The sequence below is a fragment of the Podarcis melisellensis genome, assembly GCF_964234715.1.
Source record: "Podarcis melisellensis genome assembly, chromosome: 5".
Lineage (NCBI taxonomy): Eukaryota > Metazoa > Chordata > Lepidosauria > Squamata > Lacertidae > Podarcis > Podarcis melisellensis.
In genome coordinates this window covers 53,623,130-53,637,369 of record NC_138537.1, presented here as the reverse complement: position 1 = coordinate 53,637,369, position 14,240 = coordinate 53,623,130, and the positions used below count along the sequence as shown (strand labels likewise).

General features: G+C 39.5%; 1 protein-coding gene and 1 long non-coding RNA gene across 2 annotated transcripts in view; one reads left to right on the top strand and one right to left on the bottom strand.

The window, feature by feature from the left end:
• The first annotated feature begins 231 nt into the window (after positions 1-231).
• On the top strand, positions 232-1,856 carry LOC309370787. The gene is made up of 2 exons (XR_014168694.1): positions 232-312; positions 573-1,856. It is a non-coding gene; the product is annotated as an uncharacterized lncRNA (long non-coding RNA).
• A 1,957-nt stretch (positions 1,857-3,813) lies between these two features.
• The window catches only part of WDR11 (WD repeat domain 11), a 51,039-nt gene continuing 40,612 nt past the window's right edge, over positions 3,814-14,240 (bottom strand). The window contains exons 21-29 of the mRNA XM_081912630.1: positions 13,458-13,520; positions 12,082-12,147; positions 10,352-10,529; positions 9,636-9,731; positions 9,256-9,421; positions 8,337-8,434; positions 7,421-7,566; positions 6,339-6,418; positions 3,814-5,940 (exon numbers count right to left, since the gene is read on the bottom strand). Coding sequence (XP_081768756.1) covers positions 5,792-5,940; positions 6,339-6,418; positions 7,421-7,566; positions 8,337-8,434; positions 9,256-9,421; positions 9,636-9,731; positions 10,352-10,529; positions 12,082-12,147; positions 13,458-13,520 — 1,042 coding nt within the window. The 3' untranslated portion in view covers positions 3,814-5,791. The remainder of the gene's footprint in view (positions 5,941-6,338; positions 6,419-7,420; positions 7,567-8,336; positions 8,435-9,255; positions 9,422-9,635; positions 9,732-10,351; positions 10,530-12,081; positions 12,148-13,457; positions 13,521-14,240) is intronic.

The following is a 14,240-nucleotide window of genomic DNA, read 5'->3' as shown; positions in this document are numbered from 1 at the left end:
GATACTCATACGACCCTGAAAGTGGCTAGGTTCCTGGTCGCTGTCCTTACCCAAAAGCGACGCCAAGGAGCACTACAAGCTAACTAAGGCGTAGTATGCCATTCTATCTTATAGTATTTTATTGTTATAGTGGTGTTTTAGCGGCTGTTTTTCCCCCCCACGTGCACAAGCTGTTACTTATGTGTTGTTTTTATCTGTATGGGCCTACGGCCGTAATAAATATTGTTGTTACATACCACCAGGGGCAGCAGAAGAGTTCAATGTAGCCATTGTAGAAGGGAGAAAATTTCCAATTGATTCTTATGGTTTGCCGTATTTTTCGCTCTATAAGACGCACCAGACCATAAGACGCACCTAGTTTTTAGAGGAGGAAAACAAGAAAAAAATATTCTGAATCCCAGAAGCCAGAACAGCGAGAGGGATCACTGCGCAGCGAAAGCAGTGATTCCTCTCACTGTTCTGGCTTCTGGGATAGCTGTGCAGCCTGCATTCGCTCCATAAGATGCACACACATTTCCCCTTACTTTTTAGGAGGGAAAAAGTGAGTCTTATAAAGGGGGAAAAACGGTAAGTAGTTTGTGCACTTTCCAGTTCTAAAGCTTCCCTACTTGCTCCTGTCCCTAGTCTCTGTATGCTTTTTCCCAAACGGATCTCTTTCTTTGAGAAAGAACATTGCTTGTCAACACAGTGTTGACAGTTTCTTGCATCTGTGATACCACAGCAACTCAGCCAATGGCTTACAAATGGACGAAAACAGATATGACACACAAAAGCTTATGCCACAGTTACGTGAATGACACATTCACTAAGTACATCTGTACAATATCAGGGTACATCTACAATTTCTAGGATTACATCACAACACACTTAACTGTTTTTGAAACTAAATTTTAGTAACTTTTCCATGACTTAACAACAAAAAACATTTTACAATGATTTGTTCCAGCTTTATACAAGGAATTGATGCCGCACTTCATATTGTGCAAAATATAAAACTTTAAGGCTGTAATGCTGTGCATATTTAGTTGGGATTATACCCAGCTGAACACAGTGGGGCTTACATCTGAGTAAACATGCACCAGATCATGCTGTGAAGCACATAAACCCAGTGTAAGACTTCTCTCAATGTCAACGATTTCCAAACATGATGGTACTGATTTAAAAAATGTTAACTATCACTATGTGAAATTCTAGAGTGGCAAATGCACAGCCTTGTTTTTACAAAATGACTGCTGCCGCTATACATGTCTTAATGATGGAGCCTACCAAGAGCATGGCTGACAGTATGTTATGTGGCTTAGCCTAAAAGTTAAAGCCTCAAGCCAGTTCTGTTGTGAATTTCCCCAAGGCCAAGTTATTACATATTTTCTCTTTACCAATGGACCAGGACATTGCTGTGTTGACTTTCAATGCAATATCATGTTTAGCACCTCCTTCCTGTCTCCTACTTCAAGTCATTGTCTACAGCTTGCAAGCGGACACTGAATGCACTGATGTGACAGTAGCACACTTAAAAAAAACCCCCACAAAGCCCCGCAAGGTGTTTCCAAAGTGAGTTGGCAGAAGTTGCACACTTCCTGTATTGTCTAAAAAGAAAGCATATTGTGACAAGCGAAATGTGTTGAAGAAGATGTCTTGAGAACACTTCAAGACATTATAATTTACAGTTTTCTATGTATATAAGCAATGGCACCAGTTTTGCTTATCATAAATGCCATATAACAAATTGCACTGTGAATAGGTTTGCCACCGGCAATGTTCTCTTGGTTTAGATTAAAATAATATGTCCACAAATTTGGAGACTACTGAGCAACTTTAAGTAATTGTGTGTCAATTGAATTAAAAAGGGTTTCTTACAGGCTTCCTAAAAACAGAGACATGTCTTTCATAAGGAGGAGAAAAGAAAGGGAAAAGAAATTTAAGAGACTAGAAGATACATGGAAAAACTAGACTACAAAAATTGTGAATATTGACAAACCGCTAACAAATGAGCAAATTATCAAAATCAAGATAATCAGTTTTCTGAACATTATTCACTTAACAAGCACTATTTTGAATTGACCAGCTTTCATGAGCGCAAATCACATATAATCATGCTTTCCCCCAGCCAGTATTTCTAAGAGATAACTTGGCCTGCTATACAAAAAAATAGATGTGGGGGGAAATGCCACTGTGAACCAAAGAAATAAAGATACGATCATGCAGTCATCACATCCTAGATCTGTGTTTTTCTGATAGAGGTATTTCTCCTGTGAGCTGCCCTGTTAATTTCAATGGACGCAGCTTTTTCATGCACGTAGAAAGATATGTCCACAGATCTGATGCTTCAATTGAAATTAGTGATATCCCTCTACCCAGACTTTTACAATTCCTGCCAGATAAATGAACAGGATAGGTCTTGCAGGCTGATAACATTTGTAAGCAAGCATCTTCATACATTTCTCCAGATTATGACCATTCTGCAGATAGAAATGCTTCCAGACATCATAAATGGGTTTAGAACAGATCTCTACTTAGCCATGGTATATAGTACCTAGGATTGTTTTAGGATGCCTTCAAGTGGCTAGCACTACTGTTTAGCACTAGCACAGAAGGCAGGCCACTCAAACAGTCTTGTTAACCACAATAGCCTTTCAACCACTGCAAAGACTCCCTGTGTTTCAAGAAGTGTGAGGATCAGAGTAAGACTATTCTCAGTCTAAAATTCTAACGATTTTGAAATCACAACCTGATGAAAGAGGCAGCATCAAAAGATCCTCTACTGCACTGATCCTATGAAGCAATCTGTATGAAAAGGAGCCAAAGGAGACATTCAAAATACAGTTAAATGAATCCACAGTTCAGTGCACATTACATATTGCCAGAAACCAATTATCCAGTTCCCAGAGAAGTCGTAAATCCAACCAACATGAGCATTTCTCTCACAAGAACTTGAAAAGGGGTCATTTTGTTGTTCTTCCTTTGATAAGATTTTTCATTTCGCCCTTTGCTGTGCCAAAGTGACATTAGCTGTTAAAGGCAATGCAGCCGTCTGTGTGGTTGCTGTGCTTCAAAGCAGAAACATTGGTTTCACATCAATCCATCAGTATTGCACAATTAACTGATTTATTTAAACTGGCAAACAAAGTTGTGTTTGAGGACCTAGAACCCATTTCTAAGTGCAAATCGTAAGTGAAATTATAAAATCATGGAATGCAAATAGGTCCTGATAATACACCCTTATAATAGACACAATGAACAAAACAATATGGGCAAGTTTAAATGACCAAATACCAAATGTGTGTGCTTCCCCTGTTTTCTTGTACTCTGCATTAATATTTTATTATTATGAAGCCCATGTAGGTAGGAAATCTTCCTCCCAAGTTTTATGAAGTCTTCATGTGTTTGCTCATTTCTGACTCTCCATCCCCACCCTTAGGGTGCTTGCTTGTGAAATATACATTTGCTCTCACTGAATGATTTACTACTATCTCCTACGATCAAGAATGATGTAGGGAGAAGCTGTCCCAAAGTGATAAAAATCTTTTTCTGCTCTAAGAATGAGTGAGTGCATCATGGAATTTGGAATGTTCTGCAGCTATACATTTTATGCACAGTATACCCATTAGATTAGATTAGATCATCAGCCAAAAAGAAGGAAACTTTTGTGTGTTCCCTTCCATTGAAGAAGCATACTTAAAAAAACAGAACCCATAGATACCTCCGTGGAACCAAAGCAATTCAGGAAGCCATACATATTATGCCACAGTGATGATGAAAACCCATGCGGATTTTCTGGAGGAGAAACGCTGCATAAAATATTTAAAATATACATTATTTTTCATTAATAAAGCTTTAATGTATACAGAATGGGATGGCAGCTTCGACACAAAGAGACCAGGCCCTGATTAGAATGTATTTGAGCGTGCAATTAAACACACACATAATGCCCAAAATACAAAAAGGAGAAATAAAGAATTAGAATAATAGAACTGTGCTTTTCTTCCTAAACCAGGGAGAGAGAACCTAGAGGGTCAAATGTGTCCCTCTAAGCCTCTCTGGCCCTTAGAGCTTTCCTTAGGCCAAGGCCCCCACTGGCCTGCTACCTTGAGTGGTTTGTCTGGTGGGAATTTATTTCATAAAATTTATACAGTTTGACTGTAAAAAACACACACAAAACTATGAAAAATGAGCCCTTGAAGCTTGATAATGTTTTTGCTTGCCTAAATGTATGATCAAGGACAGAAGAGTTGGAGTGGGGCTTTCACACGGCTGCAATGTAGACTGCACTACAGAAGGTGAGAGTTTCATCTGTTGCTCCACCTACTATGGCCTGGGGCCCCACCAACCACTGCCACGCAGGCCCCACAAGGCTGCCCCCACAGGGAAATGTGGCTCTGAAAAAGGGCCGCCGTCCCAGTTCCAAACAGAAAACAATATTACGCAACTGGCAGAAGTTTAACCTTGGTTTCATTTAAAATAGGTTAGGGTTATAGGTGCATTTAAAATAGCCAAGAGAGCTCAGCAAAATGTACATGAGAGCATACTCTCATTTTTAGTTTTGTTTGCAAAATGAACAACTTTAAAGGGGGATTGGACAAAAGGAGGTTAAAGCTATCATGACCAGTAGTCACGATAACCATATACAACCTCCAGAATCGGAGACAGCATGAGGGGACTTCTGCATAAACGTCCAGCATTAAATGGATTTTTGAACTCATGCCGTTTGTGGACTTCCCATAGGCATCTGGTTGACCACTGTGGAAAACGGGATGCTGGGCTAGATGGTAGGTCTTTGGTCTGATCCAGCAGAGCTCATATGTTTTTTATTCAAGTCCACTTGAAATTCCATCTATGTCTCTTGCCTGGCTCCTTGACACAAGCAGGAAGCGTATCAAATGCTGGCTCTGAAGGCCTCCAAACTCCTTCACAGCAAGAACTTGGGAAATTCCAGAGCTTGTCTGACAATGCTTGGGAAGCATCCCAACAAGGTGCTAAAGCTCAGGCAGGATCCCATGACACATTTTCTCATCCAAGTGGCTGCAAGCAAGTCCACAGCAGGGCTTACTAGTCATGTGGGCTTGGGGAGGGGGTGAAGGAAGACATACACAGAGATCATGCTTTAAAAGGGAATCCTGTCCAAGCTTTTCCTCAACTGGTAAGGAAGACTGGTCAGACAAGCTCTGGGAACTGCATAGCTCCCATGCTTTTGGGTGAAAGAGTCTCCCCCTTTTTGAAGAAGCTCACTTTGAGATGAAATACCAGGTCATCTCCAGTATCAAGTGAGCAAGCTGCTTAGATGTTGCTTGGAGCAGTGATATATTTAGCAGAACGAGTGAAGCAGTGTACAAACGGAAATGTATGTTCACTTTCACAAAGCCACATAGGATGCTAGAGTGCAGGACTGAGTCCCCATATCATCTGCATCATTGCAAGAGATTCTGCTGGAAATGTCAGATCATGTGACATGGGTGCTTGGCGGTTACAAAATGCTGGACTGCTCCTGGCTCTGTACTTTTCATTCAAAGACACCAGAAGATGAATCATTTCTGTACCTTAAGTAGCTAAAAGCTCTTATGAGCACTTAAATTTTGGTTTAAGAGAAATGCAGACATTTTCCTTAACTCATTATCTCTACAAATTAGGAGAAAATTCTGCCCACACATGACATTCAGCATTTCCAATTTCTACTGTGACTAAACTGTATTTTTCACCATAAAGAAGCCCCCTTCATTGTCTATTAAAAGAGTTACTTCACTGATGATTACATCTGATGGGAAATCTCAGTTTTTAGCGGTTTGCTTAAGAGCTGTCATTCTTCTTCTTTCAGCTGTTCAAGTTCATTCAATAGATCTTTACCAGCTGGTCCCGCTTTTGAGGCAAATAAAGTAGCAGCCTGTTTAAACCCCAGAGTCTTCAGGCTTCTGGCATAGTCTGCAAATATTGCATGGATGAGTTTTTGTAAAGTGTGGGTCAAGGAATGCACAGAGTGAAGCGAGTAAACAGACAACCAGCTAACAGACCTCTTCTCTCCCATCCCCCACAAAACAGAGTCATAATGACTATAGAAAGTGATGCAAATTAATTTAAATTAAATTAAATTAAATAAGCTAGCACTATCTGAGAGGAATACTTGGCTCTTGAACATGAAAATGCCCAATACTACTTGTGCTATTTTTCACTGAACTCTCTGCTTAAAATCACCTGGATCCTCCATTTCATTTTGGGGAAAATGCTATCCCTTCCCTCAACAATGAATATTTTTTTCTTCTCTCAAAATGAGTAATTCAGTTGAAACACACATTACACAGTACAGAACCCCCAAAGCAATCCTATTTAAGAGACTTCTTAAAGGATATTTGCATCTTCATTGACTTCAATTGTGCCATAGTTGAGACAAGCTTCAACAAACAAGGCTGCCCTGTCAAAATACCTCATGCTGTTAAAAGAGAATAGACGATTTTTATTCTTAAGGGCAGGGCAGCTTACAGCATTCTCTGTCACTATGTTGAGAGGCTTGCGACTGTACTCAGGAATGCCTCTAATGCAAAACCTGGAAAGGGTCACAGGCTCAGCTCCCCAATTCTGAGCAAGAATTTATATAGCACATGCATTTGCGCCGCTAAAAGTAAAAGTACTACTTTCTAGCCTCTACTGACTGAAGAAATGTAACAGTTTAAACACATTAACAGGAGATACAAATAGTAGTTTACTCGTTTTGTGGCTTTTGAGGCCCACTGCGTGAAATTATGTCTCTTGCGTGCATGTATCTATCTGCCAGCTGAAGATTCCCCATAGCATTTGATGGAGTGGGTTAAGAACTTTGCTTCAGGATGAGAACAGAAATCATGCTCCAGCGGTGTGGCGGCAGCAGGAAACCCCATTAGCTAAAGTGGTGCTTCAGGTTAAGAATGGACCTCTGGAACGAATTAAGTACTTAACCCGAGGTACCACTGTATTACCTACCAACTGAAAATGACACTTCAAGTGAGCTAATCCATGAATGCTTATACCACAATGTATCTGGCTACCAAAGGACACTTAATGTGTTTGCTGTAACAGACTAAAACACAAACAGCAGCACAATACAATAAATGTCTACTGAAGTTTAATGAAGCTCACACCCAGGTAACTGGGTACAGGATTGAAGCCCAATCAGATTACTTACTGAAAAATTAAGATGCTCTCTCTCAGAGAAAACACATGCATTTGAACTTATTCTGCTTATTCAGATATGCCTTTTAGATATAATTACTTTTTTAATTCTCAATTCAATGTGTGTCTTTTCTACTTTTGGTTTTCCTCTGTTTGTATATATGGTCCTGTTGTTGACTTAAAAAATTGTAACAACAGTATTTTTACGTATGCCACTGAGCATATACATCTATTGAGAAATGCCTAGTAAATTTTCAAATGAACAAAGCAAAATGCCTCATTTGACCTGTGCAACATCTCTGCAACTCTCACGAAGCAACCCAGGGAAAGGAGGACAAGGATGGCCTTGGATTTCTGATTGATTTGTGGAGAACAAAGGTGATCAACCCAACGCTTGAACACATCAGCACACTCCTCTGGATTCAGACGAACCTGCGACAGATTAGAAATATTTGAAGCAATCTTAGAAGCCAAGAAACAGTGCAATAAGGTACAAAAATATACATCATATTGTATACCAGTTATATTGCCTCTCCTTTGGATGGAAGCTTTTAAAAAGGTTTTTGGTAAACAACATTTTGGGGTGGGGTGCATTCTTATAGATTTGTATTCACACAATTGTTTTGGTGAACATACTGCAGAAAGCACCAGTGTTCCCACCAGCTGGGGAGGCAAAAGTAAGAACCTGGTGGTAAAAGCTGGGCCTGAACTGCATTATTATTATTATTATTTTAAATAATAATTCGGGAGATCTGTGAGTTTCCAATCAGGAGACATGGGCAGGACTCACCTGGCAGTATTATGAGGAAAAACAACTTGTAAGCTGTCATAGACAGACATATCTTATATGTCACCACCAGAAGCAGCTCAATTCCAAAGGCAATGATTCTGGTTAAACAACTCTTCTCCCTTGGAATTGGCTAACAGCCTCCCCCTGCCATCTCAATGTTGGTTGCTTCTATTCAGAAGTCTGCAATACTCTCTTTGATGTGTATCGTTAAACCTGAACAATCTTAAGTGTGATGTTTCCTGAACAGGCTGTCATCAAAATGTGCATGCGTGAAATTTACCTCCTCCAAGAGTTAAAAACACTGAAGCTGAGAATCCCTCACCCTCCTGTGAGTGAACTAAGAGTGTGCCAGCTTTAAACATTTATTAGCAAGGAGCAACTCATACAGGATAGACTGAGAAAAACGGCCTACTTTTGCAAGCCATGCTGCTCGATTCCATTCACCGTAGGTCTGCAGGTAACGACAGGCATCAGCAGCTTTATCTATTAAACACAGTAACTGGACCCCCTCTGAAAAAGAAGTTGTCTGAGCTTAACAAAACACAATTTAAAAACATGGAGAATATCAAAGAGATTGTGAGTATTTCTACCTGGAGAGTGCAAGCAGCCCAATTATCCTCTGACCCAAATTCCATTACTTACAAACATTTACTTCTATCCTGTAGAAAGACACTTAAAAGAGCCAAAATAAACTTTCTAAGAGCTCAAAGAAACTATTTAGTTGCAGTGCCGTGTTTGCACCTAACTCTATTGTTGTTGTTTAGTCGTGCCCGACTCTTTGTGACCCCATGGACCAGAACACGCCAGGCACTCCTGTCTTCCACTGCCTCCCGCAGTTTGGTCAAACTCATGCTGGTAGCTTCAAGAACACTGTCCAACCATCTCATCCCCTGTCGTCCCCTTATCCTTGTGCCCTCAATCTTTCCGAACATCAGGATCTTTTCCAGGGAGTCTTCTCTTCTCATGAGGTGGCCAAAGTATTGGACCCTCAGCTTCAGGATCTGTCCTTCCAGTAAGCACTCAGGGCTGATTTCCTAACTCTATTATCCCCCTTCTTTTAATGCTTCATTAGCACAAAAAAGTATAGATACGTCTGTTTTTATCTATGAAGGCAGTCCCTGCACAGCATAAAATCAGCTGAACTTTATCCTAGCTAAATATGGTGCAGGCAATTTTGCAAGTGTCTAGCGGCACTCAAACCTGGGAGCGGTATCCACCTAAGTGCTGCTTTTGGCTGCACAAAGGAACATGCCCTCCCTCTCCTCTACCCCCATGACCCCTAAGTCAGTTCAGTAACTATTTTGTTTCAAGAAACAGAACGAACAGTTCACCTGCCAGCTTTCCATTTGCAATCATGTTGGTCGCTACTAATTTAATAGTACTTTGGGAAGGACCTGAGGAAGTGACTGTTGTGACCAGACATGCCTTTAAGGAATCACAGTAGTAATAGGGATTCTCGGAACTTGTCTCCAGAAGCAACTGCACAGCTCTGTCAGTCTAGGAAGGAGGAAAAACAAAACATTATGCAGCTTTCAATGGTTCCTTTACACTCAGAAATATCTAACCCACCACACAAGTTTGAGAACTTTTTTTAAAAAAAGAAAACAAAAATTACATTGTAACGATGCCTAATGTCAATGTTTCATTCATTTATTCATAGCCTGCTAATAAACTGAACAACTGTAGAAAGGCTAAACTAGGTGCCACAAACCTGGCCCAAAAGCAGCAGCTGGTCAGTGCACTTTTTGGTGTGGTCGTAATTTGATCTCTTAACTTCTTGGAGATTGACCCTTTCAAGCTGGAATTTCTGCAAATAATCAAGTGATTAAAAAACTGAGAATGATTTTTCAGAAAACAAGACATATGAGACAACACCACTAATGAATCCAGGTATTTAGGTTGCATCACTTTGGGTCTATGATTGACAATAGGCTGTGGGTTTGCCTGACACTGAGGTTAAGTTATTGGAAATTTAGCCCATTTGTACAATAGGAGACAGGAATATTTGAGTTAACGCCTCTGTTTCTGAAAGCCTCAAATTCACAACCAAGACCAGTGAACCTCATGATAGTAATTCACCTAGTCTTTAAAGCAAAATTGGAATAAATAAGGCTACAGGCTATGGGCAATGTAGCTATAAATGCAAAATAAAAAATAAATACTATTTCTACTGTGATCAGTGACCAATGTTCTCTAAATTCAACAAACATTGAACCGTGCTGTACATCTATTTACATTCCTTGTAAACCACTTAGAGATTTTATTATAACCAAGCAGTATAATTGCTTTTTTAAAAAACACATAATTAAATATTTTGGTGCATGAATAACAAAAACAATTAGACATGCTCTTAAATATAAAAGCTCTGAATATGAGAAAAGCCTTTATGTCAAAGAGATTTGACTTAGTTTTAAAATATTGCCATACCTGGAAATAGGAATTTTCGCACAGTATATCATAACATATATCTAGTGGACTGATCCCTTTTCCTTGAGGAATCAGTGTGTCTTCTGCTTTTACAGTTAATGGTTTCCCCCGGGAAAAAGTATGCAAATAATGGGCAGCAGCAGTCCAGAAATGCAGTTCAGATTCATCTCCATACAGCCTGGCAAAACAAAATGACTGCCATTATATTCACCATCAGCAACACAAAGAAGTAATGCAGAAAGTAGGCAATTTATTTATCACATATATAACTCATTTTCCTCCAAGGAACTCAAGGCGGTGTACATACTTCTCCCCATTTTATCCTCACAACCTTGGGAGGTAGGTTAGGCTGATAGTGATGACTGCTCCAAGGTGAGCTTCATGGCTTGAATGGGGATTTGAAACCTGGTCTCCCAGGTACTAGTCCAATACTTTAACCGCTACACCACATGGTTCTGCACTGTACAATCTTCCCCATGAGGAAAGGTCACAACGGTGGGGATTTTTAGTTGAGAACAATAACATGTAAAGGATGTACAAAATAAATCATGGTATGGAGAAGCAGACAGAGGTTTTCCTTCCTATCCAAGGTTCATACAATGAAACTGAATGTTGGAAGATTCAGGACAAACAAAAGGTTGCACTTCATCACACAGTGCATATCCAAGCTGTAAAATTCACTGCATATCATAGAAGCAATGACCACTAACTTGGACAGCTTTAAAAGGAGATTAGGCAAATTCAGGGAGAATATGACTATCAGCGTCTTCTAATCAGGATGGCTGTAGCCAGTATCGAAGGGATTATGCCTCTAAATACCAACTGCTAGGGATCTCAAATGGGGAGGGCACTTTTGCACTCATGTCCTGCTTGTGGACTTCCCATAGGCATCTAATTGGCCACTGTGAGAACAGGATGATGGACTGGATATAACTTTGGTCTGATCTAGCAGTGCTCTTCTTATGCTAATTGCTATGTAATGACAAAGAGCAGCAATATAGCCCACTTGGGATTATGATGCTACCAGTGGTGGCTGGTGCTTGCTGGAGCTAGTAGGGCAGAAGACAGTGAGTCCATCAGTAAGTAAAGCCAGAACCAATGACAGGTGGAGCCAACTAATTCTACTTGCCTCCAACTTCCTCCCTGCTGAGTTCCAGAAGGACAACACCATGCAGTGATTCTCCCTGGGCTGGTTGTAAATAGGAAGGTGGGCAGGTGGAGCAGTGCCCTATTAGCTTGAATGGGCAAGCCTCCTTTGGCTACTACAGATGGTCCTTTCTACTATTTCCCCACATGTACAGAAAATTAAATTAACATCCTGGTTTTCTACAAGCAAGAATGTTCAGCCACACAATCTCATACCAGCATTCTGACATGGCAAGTCCCAAACCTTGATGTATGCTTTCCAGACGATGTATCTCGCACAAATAAATATGTGCAGTCGCACAAAAAGGTTTAAAGGTGATTTGACAGGTAGTTAAAGAATGAAAGGCTTTTACTGTACATAACTTTATAAATAACACCATCAAATACAGAACTTCAAATCATTTTTTTATTAGAAACATACCCCTTTGCGCCTATCATTTATAAAGGGATGCTGATTCTGTTAAAGAAAGCTTGCTCTAATAGCCCTATTGGTTTTAAACAAAAATACCGATTACCAGGCTAAGGACTACAGACAAATGACTTGCAAAACAGGGATTGTGCTTTTGACTTAAGTTCTCTGTTACCTTGAAACCAATAGACATCGTTGCAAGAGGGTGAACTCTGGATCAAGCAAAAGTTTCCTGATGTCACTAAGAAAAGATAATTTATAGTTTATAGTTTCATATCTTGCTATGAAACACATTCAGACACATTATGTGCATCAACCTAGATACTGCAGGTGGTGGTTGTTTTTACTTAAAAGGAAACCATTTCCCACACATTTTTATAAAAAGGAAAAAGGTGAACATACAAATTATAACCACTGAAACTTGACAGGGAGCTTTGTATGCAAAAAGTCCCAGGTTCAATCCCTGGCATCTCTAGGTAGGATTGGAAAAAACTCCTGTTTGAAATCCTGGAGAGCTGCTGCCAGTCAGTGTAGACAATATGGAACTAGAGGGACCGATGGTCTGACTCTGTATAGTCTGACTCTGTATAAGGCAGTTTCCTGTGTTCCTGTGTAGTCAGTATATCACTATTACAGGTTTTAAGTTATTTATACAGAATGACATCCATCTTTTACAAAACCATTCAACCAATGACTCATTTACAAATCAGATAATTTGTACTCTTTAATTGGTGATTCATAGCCATTCAATTAGAAGCATGGAGCTGTTTTGTATGCTTGTCAATATCAGTGTTTTACTGCACTAGAATCCCAATGAGATTCTCCTGCTGGTATGCTATTTCTAGTACTGCTGCTAGCAAGACAAAAGGATGGATGTCTAAAAAGACATTACACTGCTGATTTAGCTACAAGTACAAAATTCTAGGGCAAAATTTCATCAATGGTTTGCCTCCAGAACCCATTAATGGTACTATATTCTTGGCATATATGAAAATATGTTCCCATAGCCCCTCCAGTATTTTGTGGAAATATTTATTATTAAGGGGATGCTGTGGATTTTTAAAGGAAAAGTAAGCTTGAAACATATGGCAAATTTTGGACGTGATAAAGCTGAGTCATGGATTAAAACTGTATTTAAGTACATGTAGTATGTGCCAGCATGGATACTGCATCACACTAAACTATTTTGTCAATCCGTAACACTAATTTGGCTTCCAGATCAATATGACTGTCAGTAGCGGTACTAACACAAAAAGTAAAAATATAAAACTGTTCTAAAAGTTTCCTTGTCTGCAATGCAGTCTTATACACTGCTCAGAAGACACTCCATTAAATTGAATGGTAGTTATTCTGAGGCTAGCATGTATAGGATTTCAGTCTATATAGGTTTGAAGTTAACAGTGTGACTAGATCTGATAAGAAATATGAACTTAAAGATTACTGCCACATTAATATCTGTCAAGATGCATATAGGAGAGAAACAGAGGAGAACTCAAAAGAAAACAATGTTAATGCATTTTAGTAGCATAACACAAACTGAAATATGCTTACTTTGACAGTGAGTGCAACTGTTCCTGTAGCAGATTTTTAACATTTTCATTCTCTGGATAATTTCTGCAAAGCAAACATTTGATTTAATAGAAAAATATCCACAGTCTCAGATGAAACATCCCAATCTGATGAAGAGCATGGCTGTGCTCAGAATTCAGAAGAGCCAAAGGAAGGAAAAAGCAAGTCTAGAGTGAGAAATTAGAGTGCTGTCTGCTGTTTCTAGGAACTCCTCTCGTGAAACTTTTCTGTATGAGCCAAGTTTGTTTGGATGCTGGGTGAGAACGCAGAGGGAGGGTATGTCAGAAGGAAAATGAATTGATATTGATTTATATATACCACTTTATATTAATGTAACATGTTTATATGGAACCATGGATTTTTGTAATATTTTGTTTAAGTTGTCTGTTGTTTCTTCAGTGTTTTGCATACTACTTAGATATATTTTAATATATTAAGCGGTATAGAAATTAAATAATGAAATCAAAAATAATCAAGAGCAATCGCAGTTGAAATAAGTGGGTTTCTCTCAGGTCTGGATCAGTGTTTAGATGCTGACAAGATGTCTCAGAGTCACTCTGGGCACTTTTCTCCATTTCAAGTCAGGACTGTGAGTCACCTTCTCTGAAAACATCCATATCTGTCAATCAAGGACTCTTACAGAGTCCAGTGAATGGAATGGTTTTCCCTTTTAATGCAATGTTAGGAGCGCTCTACTCATGTAAAGGGAGAAATGGATGCTCAGAAATCCCAACTCTGCAGTAATTAGCACTTCTTAGGGCTAGT